The sequence below is a fragment of the Malus domestica genome, chromosome 15, assembly GCF_042453785.1.
Source record: "Malus domestica chromosome 15, GDT2T_hap1".
In the NCBI taxonomy this organism is placed as follows: domain Eukaryota; kingdom Viridiplantae; phylum Streptophyta; class Magnoliopsida; order Rosales; family Rosaceae; genus Malus; species Malus domestica.
In genome coordinates, this window is record NC_091675.1 from 25,469,173 (window position 1) to 25,485,552 (window position 16,380).

The 16,380-nt window shown below is 35.7% G+C and overlaps 2 protein-coding genes across 2 annotated transcripts; both read left to right on the plus strand.

Moving 5' to 3' along the window:
• The first annotated feature begins 1,229 nt into the window (after positions 1-1,229).
• LOC103401384 (protein RALF-like 34) lies at positions 1,230-1,634 on the plus strand. Its single transcript, XM_008340100.4, has one exon. It carries the CDS (start codon positions 1,230-1,232, stop codon positions 1,632-1,634), a length of 405 nt encoding a protein of 134 aa, XP_008338322.1.
• Positions 1,635-13,021: 11,387 nt separating this feature from the next.
• Positions 13,022-14,614, plus strand: LOC103416013 (mitogen-activated protein kinase kinase kinase 20-like). Its single transcript, XM_008354285.4, has one exon. It carries the CDS (start codon positions 13,315-13,317, stop codon positions 14,365-14,367), a length of 1,053 nt encoding a protein of 350 aa, XP_008352507.3. The 5' UTR covers positions 13,022-13,314; the 3' UTR covers positions 14,368-14,614.
• The last annotated feature ends 1,766 nt before the right edge of the window (positions 14,615-16,380 follow it).

The following is a 16,380-nucleotide window of genomic DNA, read 5'->3' on the forward strand; positions in this document are numbered from 1 at the left end:
TAATCAAGTATTGTCCATTGTTATATGGGTATCCATTACCAAGAGGGATGAACATGGGTAAATCCACATATGAGATGGATTTGAGTAGACCCACTGAGAGAAACACATGGTGTGTGCTTTCTTCAAGAACATTATGAAGTGCTTTTCTATTTTCTAAGAAACACTTGTATTTTTATTAAAAGTTTTCATGTTCTTCTAAAATAAGCGTTTTTATTGAAGTTGCTTTTTTGAGCATAAGTGTATTTCAAAAACACAGTTCCAAATGAGTGTGTTCCTTTGCTTATGAGTTTTCCTAAAAGATTTAGGACCAACATTTTCTTGAAATTTTGTTTAGTAAAATAATAAGCAAATATAAATGAAATATAAAAGAGGGATAAACAACACCATATCTCGACCAGCCATGTACACTAAACACCAAATTTTAATGTCGTATCCCTTACCTGTCATATAAGCTCCACACACCCCCCCCCCCCAAAAAAAAGCTAGAATGTGCCACGCCTCAATCTCACACAGAACACGTCACCAATCAAACTGAACAAATTGTAGCACACCCAACCGCTACTTCCGCCTTACAAACACAAAATGTATTCAAGACGAGAAATTTTTGCGTATCTCAAAAACACATGAGATCCCATGTATTAATTTATATAAATGGACGACATAAATAATATGCCTCACTTCTAATGTAGGTTGATGAAAACACAATTATGTTATGATCTGATCTAAATATTACATGTGAGGTCACAATATTTTGATGTACAAAGTGAGGTTACAAATATTGGAGTACTTATTTTGGGTAACAATATTGAAGTATTTTGTTAGAGCGTTTCGATGCAATATAACGAATGTCTAATTTTCTTTAACAAGCGTTGGATTGTATGGAAGGGCTTTTGGTAACGACGTATTCAATACTTTGAATCTGAACTATCGTAAATTTTCAAATAACATCATAAATCGATCATGTTTTAATGTATTTTAGATTAAAAATAATAACGTTATGGAACGATGTTACAATCAACGCTTTGATACCTGCATTGAAGAAACTCAGCTGTAACCCAATCTCTGCTCACTCACACCTTTCTCCACTCACATGTGAACCTTGGCCCCACTTGCTCTTCATCTGACCCCCAAAACAAGTCAAATCTACCCTTAGATTTCTCTCACTAGACCCCAGCACCTCCCCACCCCCAAAAAAAAACTTCTGTGATTTTCTCTCTCTAGGTTTTTCCATGGCTTCTCCAACTGCAACCACTCTTTTCCTCTGCTCCCTCCTCATTTTTCTCCATTTGGGTCCTCAAATCCAAGCTCAAATCGACAAGACCAGCTTGAAGCTAGTTGCGGAGGCTCTGGAGTGGCCGACCGCCACAATGTCGCCACTGTACGATGAGCTCGAGGAGGCAGACGATGAGGACGGCGAGGACTTGGAACTGGACGTGGAAAACGGGTACGCTCGCAGATCTCTACTCTGGGGGAGGACGAAGTACTACATTTCGTACGGCGCGCTGTCGGCGAATCGCATCCCCTGCCCGCCGCGGTCAGGGAGGTCTTATTACACCCACAGCTGCTTCAAAGCCAGAGGCCCAGTTCGTCCTTACTCCAGAGGATGCTCTAGGATCGCTCTATGCAGACGATGATGTTGTTGTTTGCTGGGTAATTAGTAACTGAGTTTTGGATATTAGTGTTCGAGGATGTTTTATTGTTCATGGCATTAAGCATCTACTTGTTGCCGCTGCTGCAGAAGTATTAAGAGTGTAATGTGGTTTGTTTTAAAGAACTAATTATGTTTGTGAGAAATTAGTTAATTAATCTTGTGTTATGGTATTTTCTTTGCATCATTTTATGTGCTCGGTTATGAACTTATGATGATTGCAGAGAGATTACAATTAGTTTATTTTTTTTTTTAAGAATGTTATAATTTTTTAGTTGGATTCCCAATTTACATAATGGTTTAATTTTGTTGTTTTTAAACGCAAATGATCGTTTGATTTAGCGACATTTAGTTTTGAGCTAGAACAATACTCGTTAAATGAGTTTAACTGCACTTAACTATCTCAACCACCCTGTACCGACTCCATCGAAATTTCAACAACCACCACTGATAGCAGCTTGCTACAATCATTGTCTGTTCCAGAAAATAAAATGCAGGAAAAATCCCACTTGTCCGTGGCATTACTGTTTAAAGTAAAGTAATTTCGACTTTTGGGAAACAATTTCTACTTTTGAAAGTTTGACCTAGCACTGGCTACCCGCACAAAGTAAAGTAATTTGGAAAATTGGCAAGTTTAGCGATGTGTGCCTTCCGTTCTAATTCTTGTTGCTACCACTTAGAGAATTTCCAGCACTACTCTACTTCCCCTCACTAAAATATTCTTATCGTGTGCCGGTTTATGCTATCCATCAAGGTTTTTTACTCTTTAGATTTTTAATCAAAGATTCAATGATTAAAATATAACGGCCAAAAATTTCAGCGTCTAAAATAATCGAAAAATATACTGAAATCGAGCCTCAGGGAGGTGGAGAATCAGTCTTGGGTTTGTAATCAGAGTACAGCTGCTTGTTTGCCCTAGAAACCATATGGGTTTCATGGTTTAAATAGAGGGTATAGTTGGAATCAACTTAATGGCCCATCCTGGAACTTCAATTTGGGCTTGAGCATAGAGCGAGATACATTCTGGCCTTGTTATCAAACTTGTTTGCCACTTCATTCTGTTGATTGTTGAGTTTTTAAAAGCAAAAAACAAGCAAAAGTACCTTTAACAAGTGGCTAATTCAAAATTATGTAGCACTCAATGTCCTGTAACAAATGGCTCATTTTACTGTAGAATTTTTAGTTCATTGTTGTAACAAGAGTTGTTTGGCAATTGGTGGATTGTCCTAGTTGTTAAGTTCTTCCACTTAAACTCCCGAACACGGTTCGGTTCGATACATGATAGGGGTGGAACTGAAATCAAAAATGAATTTCGGTACCAATTTTGGTACGGTGTGGGAGCGTTTCGATTTTGGGTTGCATTGACAGAAACACACAAATTGGATTCCCATAAATTTGGATTGGCTTCAACCCACCACATTTAACTCACAATCCAGGTTCAATTACTAGGAATTTCAAGTAAAAAAAACAAAGGGAAAACATGATATAAGCTTAATTTTTTTGAACCACTATTAGGAATAGTCCAATTTCTTAAAATAAGTCCAATCCCTTAAATTTAGGATTTTTTTATTATTAATAATAATTATTTATTGATAAGATTTATTATAAAAATTGATTTCATTATAATGATCTCTTTAATTATTTATTTCTCTTGTGCTCCAAACCCCATTTATGAATTTATTTTTTATAATGATATAGTTAATTGTATTTATCTATCTATATGAAAGATTTATATTTATAATTAACCTGTATCACTAATTAATGTATCTTGTTTGTAGTTGTATTATATTTTTGTATCTTTTAGTTAAGTTTATATCTCACTTATAGGTAGAATATACGTTTAATTGTATTATATATTTTTTTTCTTTTTATAATATACCTTTATCACAAAAGTTAATGAATTTAGATTAATGTATTACATTTTTTTTTATTTTTATAATATACCTTTATCAAAAAATTTAATGATTTTAAATTTTTTTATCTAAAAAGACAAAATTGAATAATTGCTACAAAAATATGTAATTAGATAACATAAACAACCTATACTTTTGGACCTAGATCTAAAATGCACCCCCGCCCCCCCACACAAAAAAAAAAAAGATGATCCCAAACAAATGCTTCCAAACCCTAATTTTGTCCCTAGAACAGAAAGCTAGCACAAGAACCCCCTCAATTAGCAATCCATTAGGCTTACCATTTGTAATTTTCAAGTTGTGAGAAGCTTACGAGTGGACGCCTAGGGTGAGGAGCTTGAGCCTTTAAACTTTCGAAGTTCAAACTTGAAACTGCATGGACTAAGGTGGGAGGAGGCAAGGAAATAGGGTGTTGGGTTTCTACTTGTGTCTCAGGTTCGAAACTCCCCCCCTCTAAATTATTGTAATAGTTTCGAACTCCCATCATTTCCCTAATAATAGTAATTAAAAAAAAAAAATCTCTCTCAAAGAAAGAGTAGATGAGGAGTGAGATATGGTGTGGTAAACTCCATGGTAAGCCTATGGAGTCTCCCAAGAGCCAATTGAAGGCAGCCAAGTGGAAAAGAAACTTTAATTCGCTTCGAAGATATGTATAACAGATACCGACCTGACTATTAATCGACCGATTCGGTTTTGTACCGAAATCGAAAAAAAATGGATTCGAACAGAACTGACAAATTTTTTTTACTGTTCGATTTCGATTTTCGGTCCATTCTACCCACCCCCTAGTTCAAGCCTTCTTCTTTGTGTAGATTAGCGTAAAATATGGTGTAACAATAAAAATAAGTTGTTTGAAAATATAACAAATGTTATAAAAACGATTGGAGCAACCTTATAAAGAAGATGGTCCAATGAAAGTCAAAATCCCATCTTTGGATCCACATTTAGTCTACGAAAAAAAAAGAAATAAGTTATTATTGACACTTCAAAAAAACTATCATACATTTCTCATTTATAAATACACAAATGAGAAAATATACACAGACATGTGCATAATGAATCAATAACATTTGGTGTAGACTTTGTAGTAGTTAAATCTTTTTCGAAGTGTGAACACCACCACCTCTTCAAACTTTTGTAAACAAAGGCATGCTTGGATTTTTTTTTTCTTCCCCTTGTAAAATACATATACACGAGGTTGACTGAGGGGAAAGTCAAATCATGAACCGTGGAAGTGCAAATCCTTGTACGCTACACTGGCTTTCCTTTTCTTTACACTATATTTGGATGAAAGAAATAAACTTGAAATTTAAGTAAAAGTCAGAATTTATAAATTAACATGCACCAATTCTTTGGTTTGAATTTATAAACATAGAAATTTAAAATTTCCGCGTGGAAAAGAAACTTGGAATTTGGGACCTCCAATTCCCAAGTTCTGTGATTGAGAGTTTAAAAATAAAAAATTCCGTATTCAATTTCATTGTTCTTTGAGGTTAACCAAACAAGAAAATTCACAAATTCTAGAAAATAAAATCCCGTCATTTCAATTACCGTCATTTTAAAATTTCTTAGTAATCTTAAATTTTTTCATCCAAACGTAATATTAGTCACATAAATTGGGAGTCATCATCTCTCCCACTTGGAAAACAACTTCAACTTATAAACATATTGTTAATATGATGTATCGTGTCAATGATACAATATTATACAAACAAAAATTTACAATTATCTTTGAATTATTAACATAAAACATCACATAATCAATTTAAATCATTAATATAAGACATCACGAAATCAATATGTCCTTCCGGTATAAGACATTATCCTACTACTTGAGGCTTGCGCATTTGGTTCTTCAAGTTGTCATCGTGAAAATCATTTTCAATGGTAGGAGATTTAAGATGAAAAAACAATTAGTACAAAAGATCTCTGAAGGGGAAAGCCCATTGCATCGTCAGTTGATAGAATTAAAAAAAATCTAGTAGGCAAGTGTGAGCCCACTTACTTACTTATCGTTTTAGGCCCCATAATATATAATTCCAATCTGCCCCCAGTTGCAACGAGAAGCCAAACAAAGTGCTAATCTTCAACGTAGTGTCAAATCAAATACGGCTGGCTACTCACTACCGGCCACCACTTTGATTAACCACCTTTCAAGCTCTTGTGAACCGGAAATTTTATTGGCGTGATCATGACTCCGCCGTTTGTTGTTGAAAAAAATCATCACATGCATGACCCTTCGTCATAACCAAACTTCAAATCTCGAACCAAGTCTGACTGCCTGAAACCATGTTTAGTTCATTCATATTATAGTAAATTGATCAATTATTATAAACGATGGTATAATAGTCACACTAGGACATATTGACGTATAAAGAATGGATTTTGTAAAAAATATTTATCATTGTTATTCGTTTCATATCATGCATTTTCTACCCAGCTTATAAAGTGTTAAAGTTTCAAAGAAATGAGTACAACACTGTTATTATCCCTAACTTAACTACCTACTACCCTAACATGAGTAGGAATTTATCCTAGAATCTCGATGTAATTCAAAATAGACCATGTAATTTTAGGTTGTAAATTATTTTGTCCAACTCTTGATGCATTCCCCTTGGGTACGACATACTTGAAAAATTAAATGTAGTGAAACTAAGGGAGAGATTATTTATCTCATACTCGTCATTTCTTTGCATGTCGTTGTACGGCTTCATCATTTCCGAATAAGTAAACATATCATAAGAATTTTATATAGATTTTTCATTGTACCCGAAACTCAAGCAGTAACACCACGTGTCATAATACAAGTCTAAAGACATTGGAATCTAAAGTGAGACATATCAATTATGTTGTATATTTATTCTATGACATATTATGTACTACATTGTGTTCTAGTATACATAAAAATTTCTCTGGCTCAAGGAACATTGGTGGGACCCAATTGGCTTTACATGGACATGGACTCTCACTCGATCCTTGACCACACTTGATGCACAGTTCACAAAGCTCGTGCCATTCTGCGGTAGGTATTAAAACTATTATGAACCGTCGGCTCAAGTTCTCGTGAATTGACCATTCGGGGGTCCGGGGGCCGCACCGTCGGCTTCAAGTATCAAAAGCTTTGGTTCCAAGTATCTAAATCTCACGTGGGCTACTACTATATGATCATGAACCGACAAATCCCACAATTTCTACAAATAATGTCAATTTCGCAAGCAAAATATTTGGGGTGAAATTTTATTAATTTCCGACGGCGATTCAAACATTTCCTGTCCAATTTGGTTGCATGTGTTATGGTTGGTCCTACTTGCACCAACCGAATGGTACATTTTATAAATAAAAAATATAATATGTCACACAAAAACATCACATGCATATCTTCATGTGAACACATGCTTAATTAATAGATTAGAAGCTTGACAATGTGGAATTATGGGGATTGTATAGGATCATTGTAAAAATGGTAATAAAGTTCACATGAATATGTAGTAAAAAGTGCAACTAGCTAGTGTTTGAAACTCATCAATTGATTGTCTATGTTGGGGAATTGTTATGGACAGTAGAAGATTAATACATAAATAATTTCTAATTATTTGAAATAATCACTCGTTTGGAATTGCAAATTGTTATGTGTGAATGTAGAAGATTATTCAAAACACGCTTGGATTGAATAGAATGACACTTGAAATAATTTTTTACAATTTCACATCAAACATGAGTAACAAGTCACACTTAGCACACTTAGCACACTTAGCAAGGTATATGGTTACTTATGTTTAAAATAAGAATAAATATAAAATATATAAAAAAAATGTTACTAATGTAATCATAAACATGATTGTTGAAATTTTACTAACACATCGATGTATGAAATACAGCAAAGCAACGGATACAGACAGCTAAACTTACAGGGCTGAATTTTGATAGTATAAGGGGTGGTTTGGGAGTGAGGTGCTTAAAAAAAAAGCACACATGAAAAAAAGCTGTGAGGGTTTTAGGTGTTTGGTAAACTGAAAAATAAGGGCTTATTTTGGAAGCTACTGTGAGAATAAGCCGAAATCAAAGGAAAAAGCTGAAGCTGCTATTTGCAGCTTTGGAAAACTGGCTTTTTTTCAAAGCACACGGAGCTATAGTGCTCCTTTAATGAAAAAACCCACTATCAGACTGCTTTTTTTTTTCCAAAAGCACTTTTACAACAAAAAAGTTTACCAAACACTCTGCTGATTTATTTCACATCCGCTTATTCTCACAGCATAACCATTTATTCTCGCAGCAGTTTTTTTTCAAAGCACAGCAATACCAAACCAGCCCTAAATCTAATTGTTTAAGATCAGTCTCGTACATTGGTGTATGGTAAAAAAAAACCCACACGATTGATGTGAATTGAGTTTTTATTTTGGATCATGGGATGTCTTGTTTTCAGTGACGACCTCTTAAAGTGGAAAGTGTTGTTGCGTGGCAAGTAGAAAGTAGAATACACGCAAGTGATTGGTGGGCAGTGGGACGAAATATAAACGCAACAGGATTCAGGCAGCATGTTTCATGTAAATTTATTTATTTTAAAAATAATAAGGAGGCTCTTTTCAAGGTAGAATTCTTTATAAATTCACTATTATTTTACAATTTAATGTTAATTTTTATATTAATATGAGATGGTAAAAAATTTATGAAAAGAAATATTCGAACACGAGATGTCAAATGTATGGGTGTGAATACTTTTTTGCAAGTGAGCTACAACTAACACGCTTGTATTTTGCTGAATTGAGAAGTATACATTCTGAGTGAACTGCGACTTTTTGGGTGTGGCCCCCACATATAGACGTTGTGCGTTGAGATTAAGTGAATCGAAATCCAAGAGATGCTGCTGCATATGCTGATTAAGGTTGCAGTCACAGACTTACTTTCCCCAAATCCAGGTGGCCTACCCTTCAATCTTCAACACTTCCAACTATATTGTTTGGAGCACGTGAGTCGGCTTTGGTATTCGTTAACAATTCAACATGTCTAGTTGTATGGTGGAATAGTATCAAAGAAAAGTTCTGAAATTGTCATCCAATTGAAAAACATTGAGTTTTTACTTTATTATTTTTTTCTAGGTTATCAATGGAAATGCTTACCTGAACTTGAAGTATTAATAAATAAATAAATAAGTTGAAATAGTCTGTTGTAAGTTAAAAGCAACACAATTTGATTTTCATACTTAAACATGATTCGGATTACATCTCATTATGTTTATAACCTTGAAATGACAATAATGAACCCATACAATTGTATCTCTTGCTCCACTATTGGTCATTAACATGTGTGTACATGAAAAAAAAGATGATGTTACGCTATAAAATCAATTGGTAATATTGGCAGTGACGAAGTCATATCGAAACTAGGAGGGGCCTCTAAGCAATGTGAAATAAATTGGACATGATATAATATAATTAATGGAGAAAAAGGTTCATTTTTTATATTGGAATGAAAAATAAGAGATTAATGAAGTCACAAAAAAAAAAAAAAAATTGAGATAGTTATATCATAAGCATCGAACTTCTTTTTAAGCTCCTACATTGAAGTTGAACAAAATTTAATATCGTGGCTCAATACTGCAACTATGAAAATTGTCTTTCAGAATAAATTCTTCCTCTATTCCACATATGCGTATTTTCACTGTAAAACAACACTCTATCATACAAAATAGTGAACTAACTAAGGAAGACTAGTTGATATAAGGCTTTGGTTTCATAACAATACTACTATAAAACACACAATAAAGCCAACTAGAAGCAAAAGCACATAAGTAGAAGAAAGTAGAGTATCCAACCAAAAACACTCAAATAGAAGCTACAAAATGAAAAACCTTAGGGGTAGGCTGGGACCGCACCTGATCCTCAAGAGCCACTGATTATGATACTCTCAATAAATGACAAACTTGACCCTACTTAATATTATAATGTGTAGATTGTTAATTAACATCACGGAACCATATTCCAGTATCATATAATAATGAGTAAGGTTAGAGAAACTAAATTAGTTGACAAAAGTTTAGAAAGTAAAAGACATGGAAGTTGATAATTAGTTTATTACTTAAACGTTTATAAACGTATTCATTCTTATTGGTGACACATCATTTAGTTTATAAATTATGATTACAAATTTAATCTCTCTAATATTACCCTATAATAATTAGTAACTCACAAGTTTCACTTTCACCACCAAAATCCAAAAAATGGGAAAGAAAAATGAAAAACCCTAAAGTAAAATGATGATATTTTTGTAAGGTTGGTTCCAAACTTCGGATTTGGATCCTCTCCTGAGCAGGAGATCAGGATCCTCGAGATCAAACAACATGGACCGTTGGATTTTGATCGAACGGCTACAAACAAGGGATCTCTCTAAAAGTTATAATAATTATAGCCGTTGGATTTTAATCCAACGGTCCATGTTGTTTGATCCTGAGGATCCTGATCTCCTGCTCAGGAGAGGATCCAAACTTCCAAGGCTAAAAGTGCGATACCCAACAGAAGGTGCTGATAATATTTTTTATGTGAGAAACGTGCCCACTTGCGGATGTTAAGGTCTGCAGACTTGAAAACGAGAGCTTGCAGCTGCATATTGCAGTGCATGCATTGGCTGTGGCACCTCTCTCTCGATCTCTCTGTTGCGACCAAAGTTACATGCAAGCATTACTGCTTTCGGTTTTTGGCGGCCCACTGGTTTGTGGTTGTTGCTTTGCCTCTCGGCAGATTGGCAAGGATTCAGCAGTTATGGCTTTTGTCCATTTATTGAAGGGCACTTGCAACCTGCCATATGTAGCCGTCTATCTTTGTTCCTTGTTTCAGGGAAACAATATCTTCTTAGATTTTTACTTTTTTTTTTTCTTTTTCTGGACTTGGAAGTTTGGGCATAGCCACTTTTATATATTTAAAATGAGACCATACCGAAAAAGGTTTTGGGTGTATTTGGTATACCAATATGCAGCATGAGATGCAAATACAGCGTTTCGAACTAAAATTAATTTATAATGTCATCATCTCGGCTTAAGGTTTAACAGTTAACAATATTACGTGTTATAATTTGAGTTAATTAGGTAGGATAGTGTCATCACGCATCTATTTTTACTTCTCATACACTCTTCTTAATTTTCGGTCGTCAGATCGAATAAATTAATTGAAGAATATCAATGACAGAAAATTAAAAAGAGTAGAGGAGGTAAAAATGAGCGTGTAAATTGCACTATCCATTAGTAGACCACACTATAGTATGTCGTGTGATGTATACAACATATGCGATAATTTTTTTCGTTCAGTCTATTCATGTATTAAATTAAAAAAGAGACTCGTATAAATAATGTCGCATACACAAGTTTCGTCTTAAAAGATACAATTAACGATGTGATTTGTAAATATTATAATTATATGTGTCCTAGTCCAAAATACGGTAGAAATGATGTAACCTTTTCCTCATTCCTTGTACAACATAAAACCATTTTTCTTGGAATCAATAAAGAAGAATTTAGAGACAAGTAGCTCAAATTAAGCTATCATCTCACATTACTCAAAAGATATGGAGGATTTTGTGATTCTATTGCAGTTGTGGTGGTAGTGAGATTTAGTATTTAGTTTTACGCAAAGCTTTATAATTATCACACCTTCAATTTGTTTAATGTTCTTCCAAATCAAAGCACATTTGAAACATGCTTTTTGTAACTAACCTACCTACTTAATCAAGTGTGACACATGACATAATTCCTTTGAACCAAAGTTTATGGAGAAGGGTCGATCCAGCAGTGGTGGCTGGTGAGAAAGATAGATGCAAACAAATTGTGTCGGTCCTTAATTTTTCACATCCAATAGAGAGCATACGAGATTTTGGATTTTGGAATAATAATAGTGGCCCATATTCCGTGAGCTGTTCACACATGTTTTTGCAAGTATGTTCCTTGCTTATATTCTAGTGAATAAAAGTTAAGACATGGCTTTCAAAATTGCGGGTCGTTTGCTATGTGCACATGAGACACGCCTTCATCGAGTTTAATCTTTCTTTTCTTTTTCTTTCGTTTTTTTCTTTGAGTGGAACCATAGTTGTATTTGTGTTTTAATTGTATTATTATTAAGGGGGGAGGGGATTGGAAACTATTACAATAATTCAAGTGATGGGGAGTTTTGAACCCGAGATACATGAGTAGAAACTCAATACCTTATCCATTAAAATGTTAGACCGCATGCAACGATAGTTGTTTTATTAGAGTATTAAAAAAAGTACAGAAAGTAAAAATGACATTCTGGATGAAGTCTGAGCAGTCCTCAGACTAAAGAAGGTCATAATTAAGCAAAAAATGTCGTTGTATCAACATATTTGTGGAGTGACAAGCGCAATTTTCTTTATCTTATGGAGAGAGAGGGAGAGAAAGGCTACATTGCAATTGCACATCCAAATAAGAATAGTAAATCCAACAAAACAGGTGATAAATTAGTTAAATGCGTTTCTTTTTCTTCAAGTAACAACAAGCTAGGTTCCCCTACCTTCTCCAACAACGAGAGAGAGAGAGAGAGAGAGAGAGAGAGAGAGAGAGAAGGAAAGGGAGAGAGATGGGAAAGGAATTTCTTTTCAAATATAAAACAGCTCATGAACTATTTCTTAATAACTGAATTATGCCGGCCTAACAAAAAAAATCTCATGATCACCGATTGTTTAACAAAGCAAATCTATATTAAAACAGGATTATGCATGTGGACGATGGATGTTTAACACCAATCAATTAATTTAATTTGATCTTAATTAAGGGTAATCAAGGTTTTAAAGCTTGTGCATGTAATACTTTGAGATTCGGTAATAATGTTGTGTATGAGTAATCGAGTTTAACACTAATCAATCAGTCTAATTAAGATTTAGTGATCTTTTTATTCTGTCATTTCCTTCACCTGTCCCCTCTCTGGCCACTACTCTCCAATCATGTACAATTCTACAGAATTTATTAGCATCCCTTTCTTTAAAGTTAATGACTTTTTAATGCATATCATTAAAAGATAACAACACTTAAAAACTTACCCCCCCACTTCTCGGAAAATGGCTGGTGTCACCCAAAGGAGCAATCAACCAGCTCAAGTAACAAATCACTGTGCCCAAGCAATTGCATTGGCAGTAAATTACTTTGCCCTAGCAATAGCTTTTCGCCCAAGTATTAAGAGGGTAATGACTTCGCAAGTAATGGTAGGATAATAACTTTCACACTCTCGTTCTTTTCTTGCACTCTTTTTTATTTGTTTTTAACATTTAGATCAAACAATCAAGAAACGTAAAAAAATTGAATATAACATAAAACCAATAGAAAATAAAAAAGAGTGTGAAAATCAGTTCTTCGTAAATATTAAGTTATTTTAGTATCGAAATATAAATCTAGCCGCGTGTGGCGTGTGTGCGAGTAAAAATCTTTCCATAAAAACACGTTTGAAGACGAGTGCATGATCGGAAACCAGTCGTTGGGCCAAAAAAATCGTTGCCTATCACGTGCTTTAAAGATATAAATCCCAAGCCACACTCCCAAATATTTTATAAAAATTTAAATAAAAATAATAATAAATAAAAAACCTAAAAGGGTTCCAACTTCCTTCAGAAGTTATAGAAATAGGAATGCCTATAAATACCACAGAGGCAGCAGCTGCTTTATTCAGAGTTGTTCTGTTCGCTATCTTCTTTCTTCTTTCGAAAGCAAACCCAAAACTCTCGAGTGGAAAAACCTTTCTCTGATTAAACCCTATATCCATGGAGTGGATTCGCGGTAAAGAAATCGGCCGGGGAAGCTTCGCCACCATCTACACAGCAAAATCCACCAGCCCATCTTCTCATCTTCCGCCGCTGGTGGCCGTGAAGGCGTCTGAATCCGGCTACTCTGATTCGCTCAAGAACGAGAAGCAAGTCCTCGACCAAATCGGCTCCTGCCCACAAATCATCCGCTGCTTCGGCGCCGATCACTCCGTCGAGAACGGCGAGAAATTCTACAACTTGGTTCTGGAGTACGCCAGCGGCGGCACTCTGGCGGATGAGCTCAAAAGAAACGGCGGACGCTTGCCGGAATTTGATGTTCAACGCCACACAAAGTCGGTGCTCAGAGGCCTTGAATTCATCCACACAAAAGGGTTCGTCCACTGCGACTTGAAGCTTCAGAATGTCCTGGTTTTCGCCGACGGCGCGGCGAAAATTGCCGACTTCGGGCTGGCGAAGAGAGCAGGGGAATCGGATAACAAGGTCGAAGTCAGGGGAACGCCACTGTACATGGCGCCGGAATCTGTTAACGACAATGAATACGAGTCCTGCTCCGACGTCTGGGCTCTCGGGTGTTTGGTGGCGGAGATGGCGAGCGGGAAACCGGTGTGGGATCACAACCCCGGCGTGAACATGTTCAAGCTTCTGATGAGGATTTTAGGCGACGAGTTGCCGCAAATCCCAGAGGAGTTGAGTGAAGACGGCAAAGATTTTGTTTCCAAGTGTTTTGTGAAGGATCCCAGACAGAGATGGACGGCTGAGATGCTTCTTGAGCACGCGTTTGTTTCCGGCGACGATCACACTGTTCTATCGGAGGAGAAGGCGCAGCTGTCGGCGTCTCCGAGAGGGCCATTCGATTTTCCGGATTGGGTTTCGGTGGCGAGTTCAGAAATTTCTCCACAATTTGTGGAATGGTCTGGGAAAAATTTGGACTCCGAGTTCGATTGGTCGTGGAGAAAGAGTTTCGTTCCGGCGGCGGATCGGTTGCGGCAGTTGGCGACGGAGGAGAAACCCAATTGGTCGTTCTCTGAAGATTGGGTAACAATTATGTGATTCAAGAATCGGGTAATTTTCTGCGGCAGAGTAGGCGACGGAGGTAAAAAAACAGAGGAGGAGGAGTTGAAGATTCTGAGATACCAAAGTATTCGTTGATTCTTTTTAGTGACTGTAAATTTAGAGTAGGACAGAAGCAGATGATTTTAACAGTCTGGTCCTGATTGGCGCCACCAGTGGGTGGATAAAACTGTACAGAAATTTTTTGATTGACTTGAATAGTTGAGATTATATTTTCCTAGAAAAATTGCAGATTTTCCAGGAAACTTGGTGTTTGGCTATGGTGAGGAACTTGTTGTTCGTCTTCCCTTCTTCTTCTTGACTTTGAAAATTCAAGAACGAGTAACTGAGTTTCATAAACGCATTCGTGTGCAATTCCAATTTCGTTAACCAACACATAGAATTTGACCCATTGGGTCAATAGCCAACTTGAAGGAGAACACGTCTTTCTTCTTGGCAGTTTGGGTTTAAAATGTGTCTTTTCTTCACTAGAGTGATGTTTCATCTCAACTTCACATGATATGTGTTTGATGTGAATATGAATATTATTACCTCATTCTACCCATGCCCTTCTAATAAAAATTTACAGCCCAACATGTTAATTTCAATTATAATACTCGTTTAAATAAAATTTACAACGAGTATGATAGTTGATAAGACTTGAAAATTATTTTCTCCGTACCGTGTAAGTTCATACATGAAAATTTATTGAGAGGTAGAACTCAACTTTCTGTTGATCTCGATCGCAATCATCCATCCAACTTGAACATATACAATGTAAATTGAAGGCTACGTGCTGTGTTTTTGTTGTGCGAATAAGAAAGTGTTTGAAGCATATGCCGTCAAATTGATGATTTGGATGTTGAAGTAAATTTTGATAATTAGCATTAGAGGCAAAAACCAAATAATAATTTTAAGAGCATACGCAATGTAAAGAAAACACGACTTCCACATGATTAGTTGGTGGTATTAGAGAAACGCTTTACATGCGATTCTTATGTGATACATATATTAGTGTCCACAAAGTTGTTTGTTTTGTGGTTGCTAATTGAGAATACAATTGAATAGAGGTTAAGCGGTTATTGGGTAGCCAAAAGATCGTAAGAGGTGGCTACTCAAGGAACATATGCCCATTATTTTAATTATACCCCCTCCTACTTCCCAGTGGGAATAAAGGGCACGTAAAACTTGTTGGAGGATAAAAGGTTCATGCTTTAGTCAATAATACATTGTTAGGATAAACTCAAATTTTAATCAAATACTTCAGAACTATTTTGACTTTGAAGAATTATTATAGATAGGACCGTGTTATCCACAATTTTTTTTACACATTCTTCTTAATTTTCGATCATCGGATCAAATGAATTAAAGATGATCAAGGATCATGAATTAACAAGGAATGTTTGGAAGGTAAAAAAGGTGTTTTAATAGCATCATCCTCGTTATTTTGATGGAGGGTGCAGGAGAAACGAAAGAGAATGTAGGAAATAAAAACTTGTAAAGGAACACCTACTAATATTGTTTCTGTATAAGAAAATAAATTACACAAAGAAAGCCCTAGGCCAACTACCACCACTATTATCCCACAACCAAGCTGACGGAGCATCATAGGGAGGGAGAACATCCAAATATGAGACTCTGAGGATCGCTGACCAGGAGGCAGATCGTCTGCCCTCCTGAGGTGCCATTTCCATCTTTTTTTATTTGTGCGGTCACGGTTAAGCCACGTCAATATTTTATATTCCTATTGCTTTTTGTCTTATTATCTCTATAAAAAAATTAATATAAAATGTTGACATGGCTTAACTATAACCGCATAAATAAAAGAGGATATGAAAGGCACTATAACAGGAGGGCAAACAATCTGCCTCCCTTTGATCAAACTTAGCAAGGACATCATCGACAAAATTCACTTCACGGAAGACATACTAACACTGTTAGTTTTTCATTGGTGTCTAGTTTATTTTCTTTCCTTTTTATTGGCGGATGAGTTCGTCGGTTGTCTATGCTATA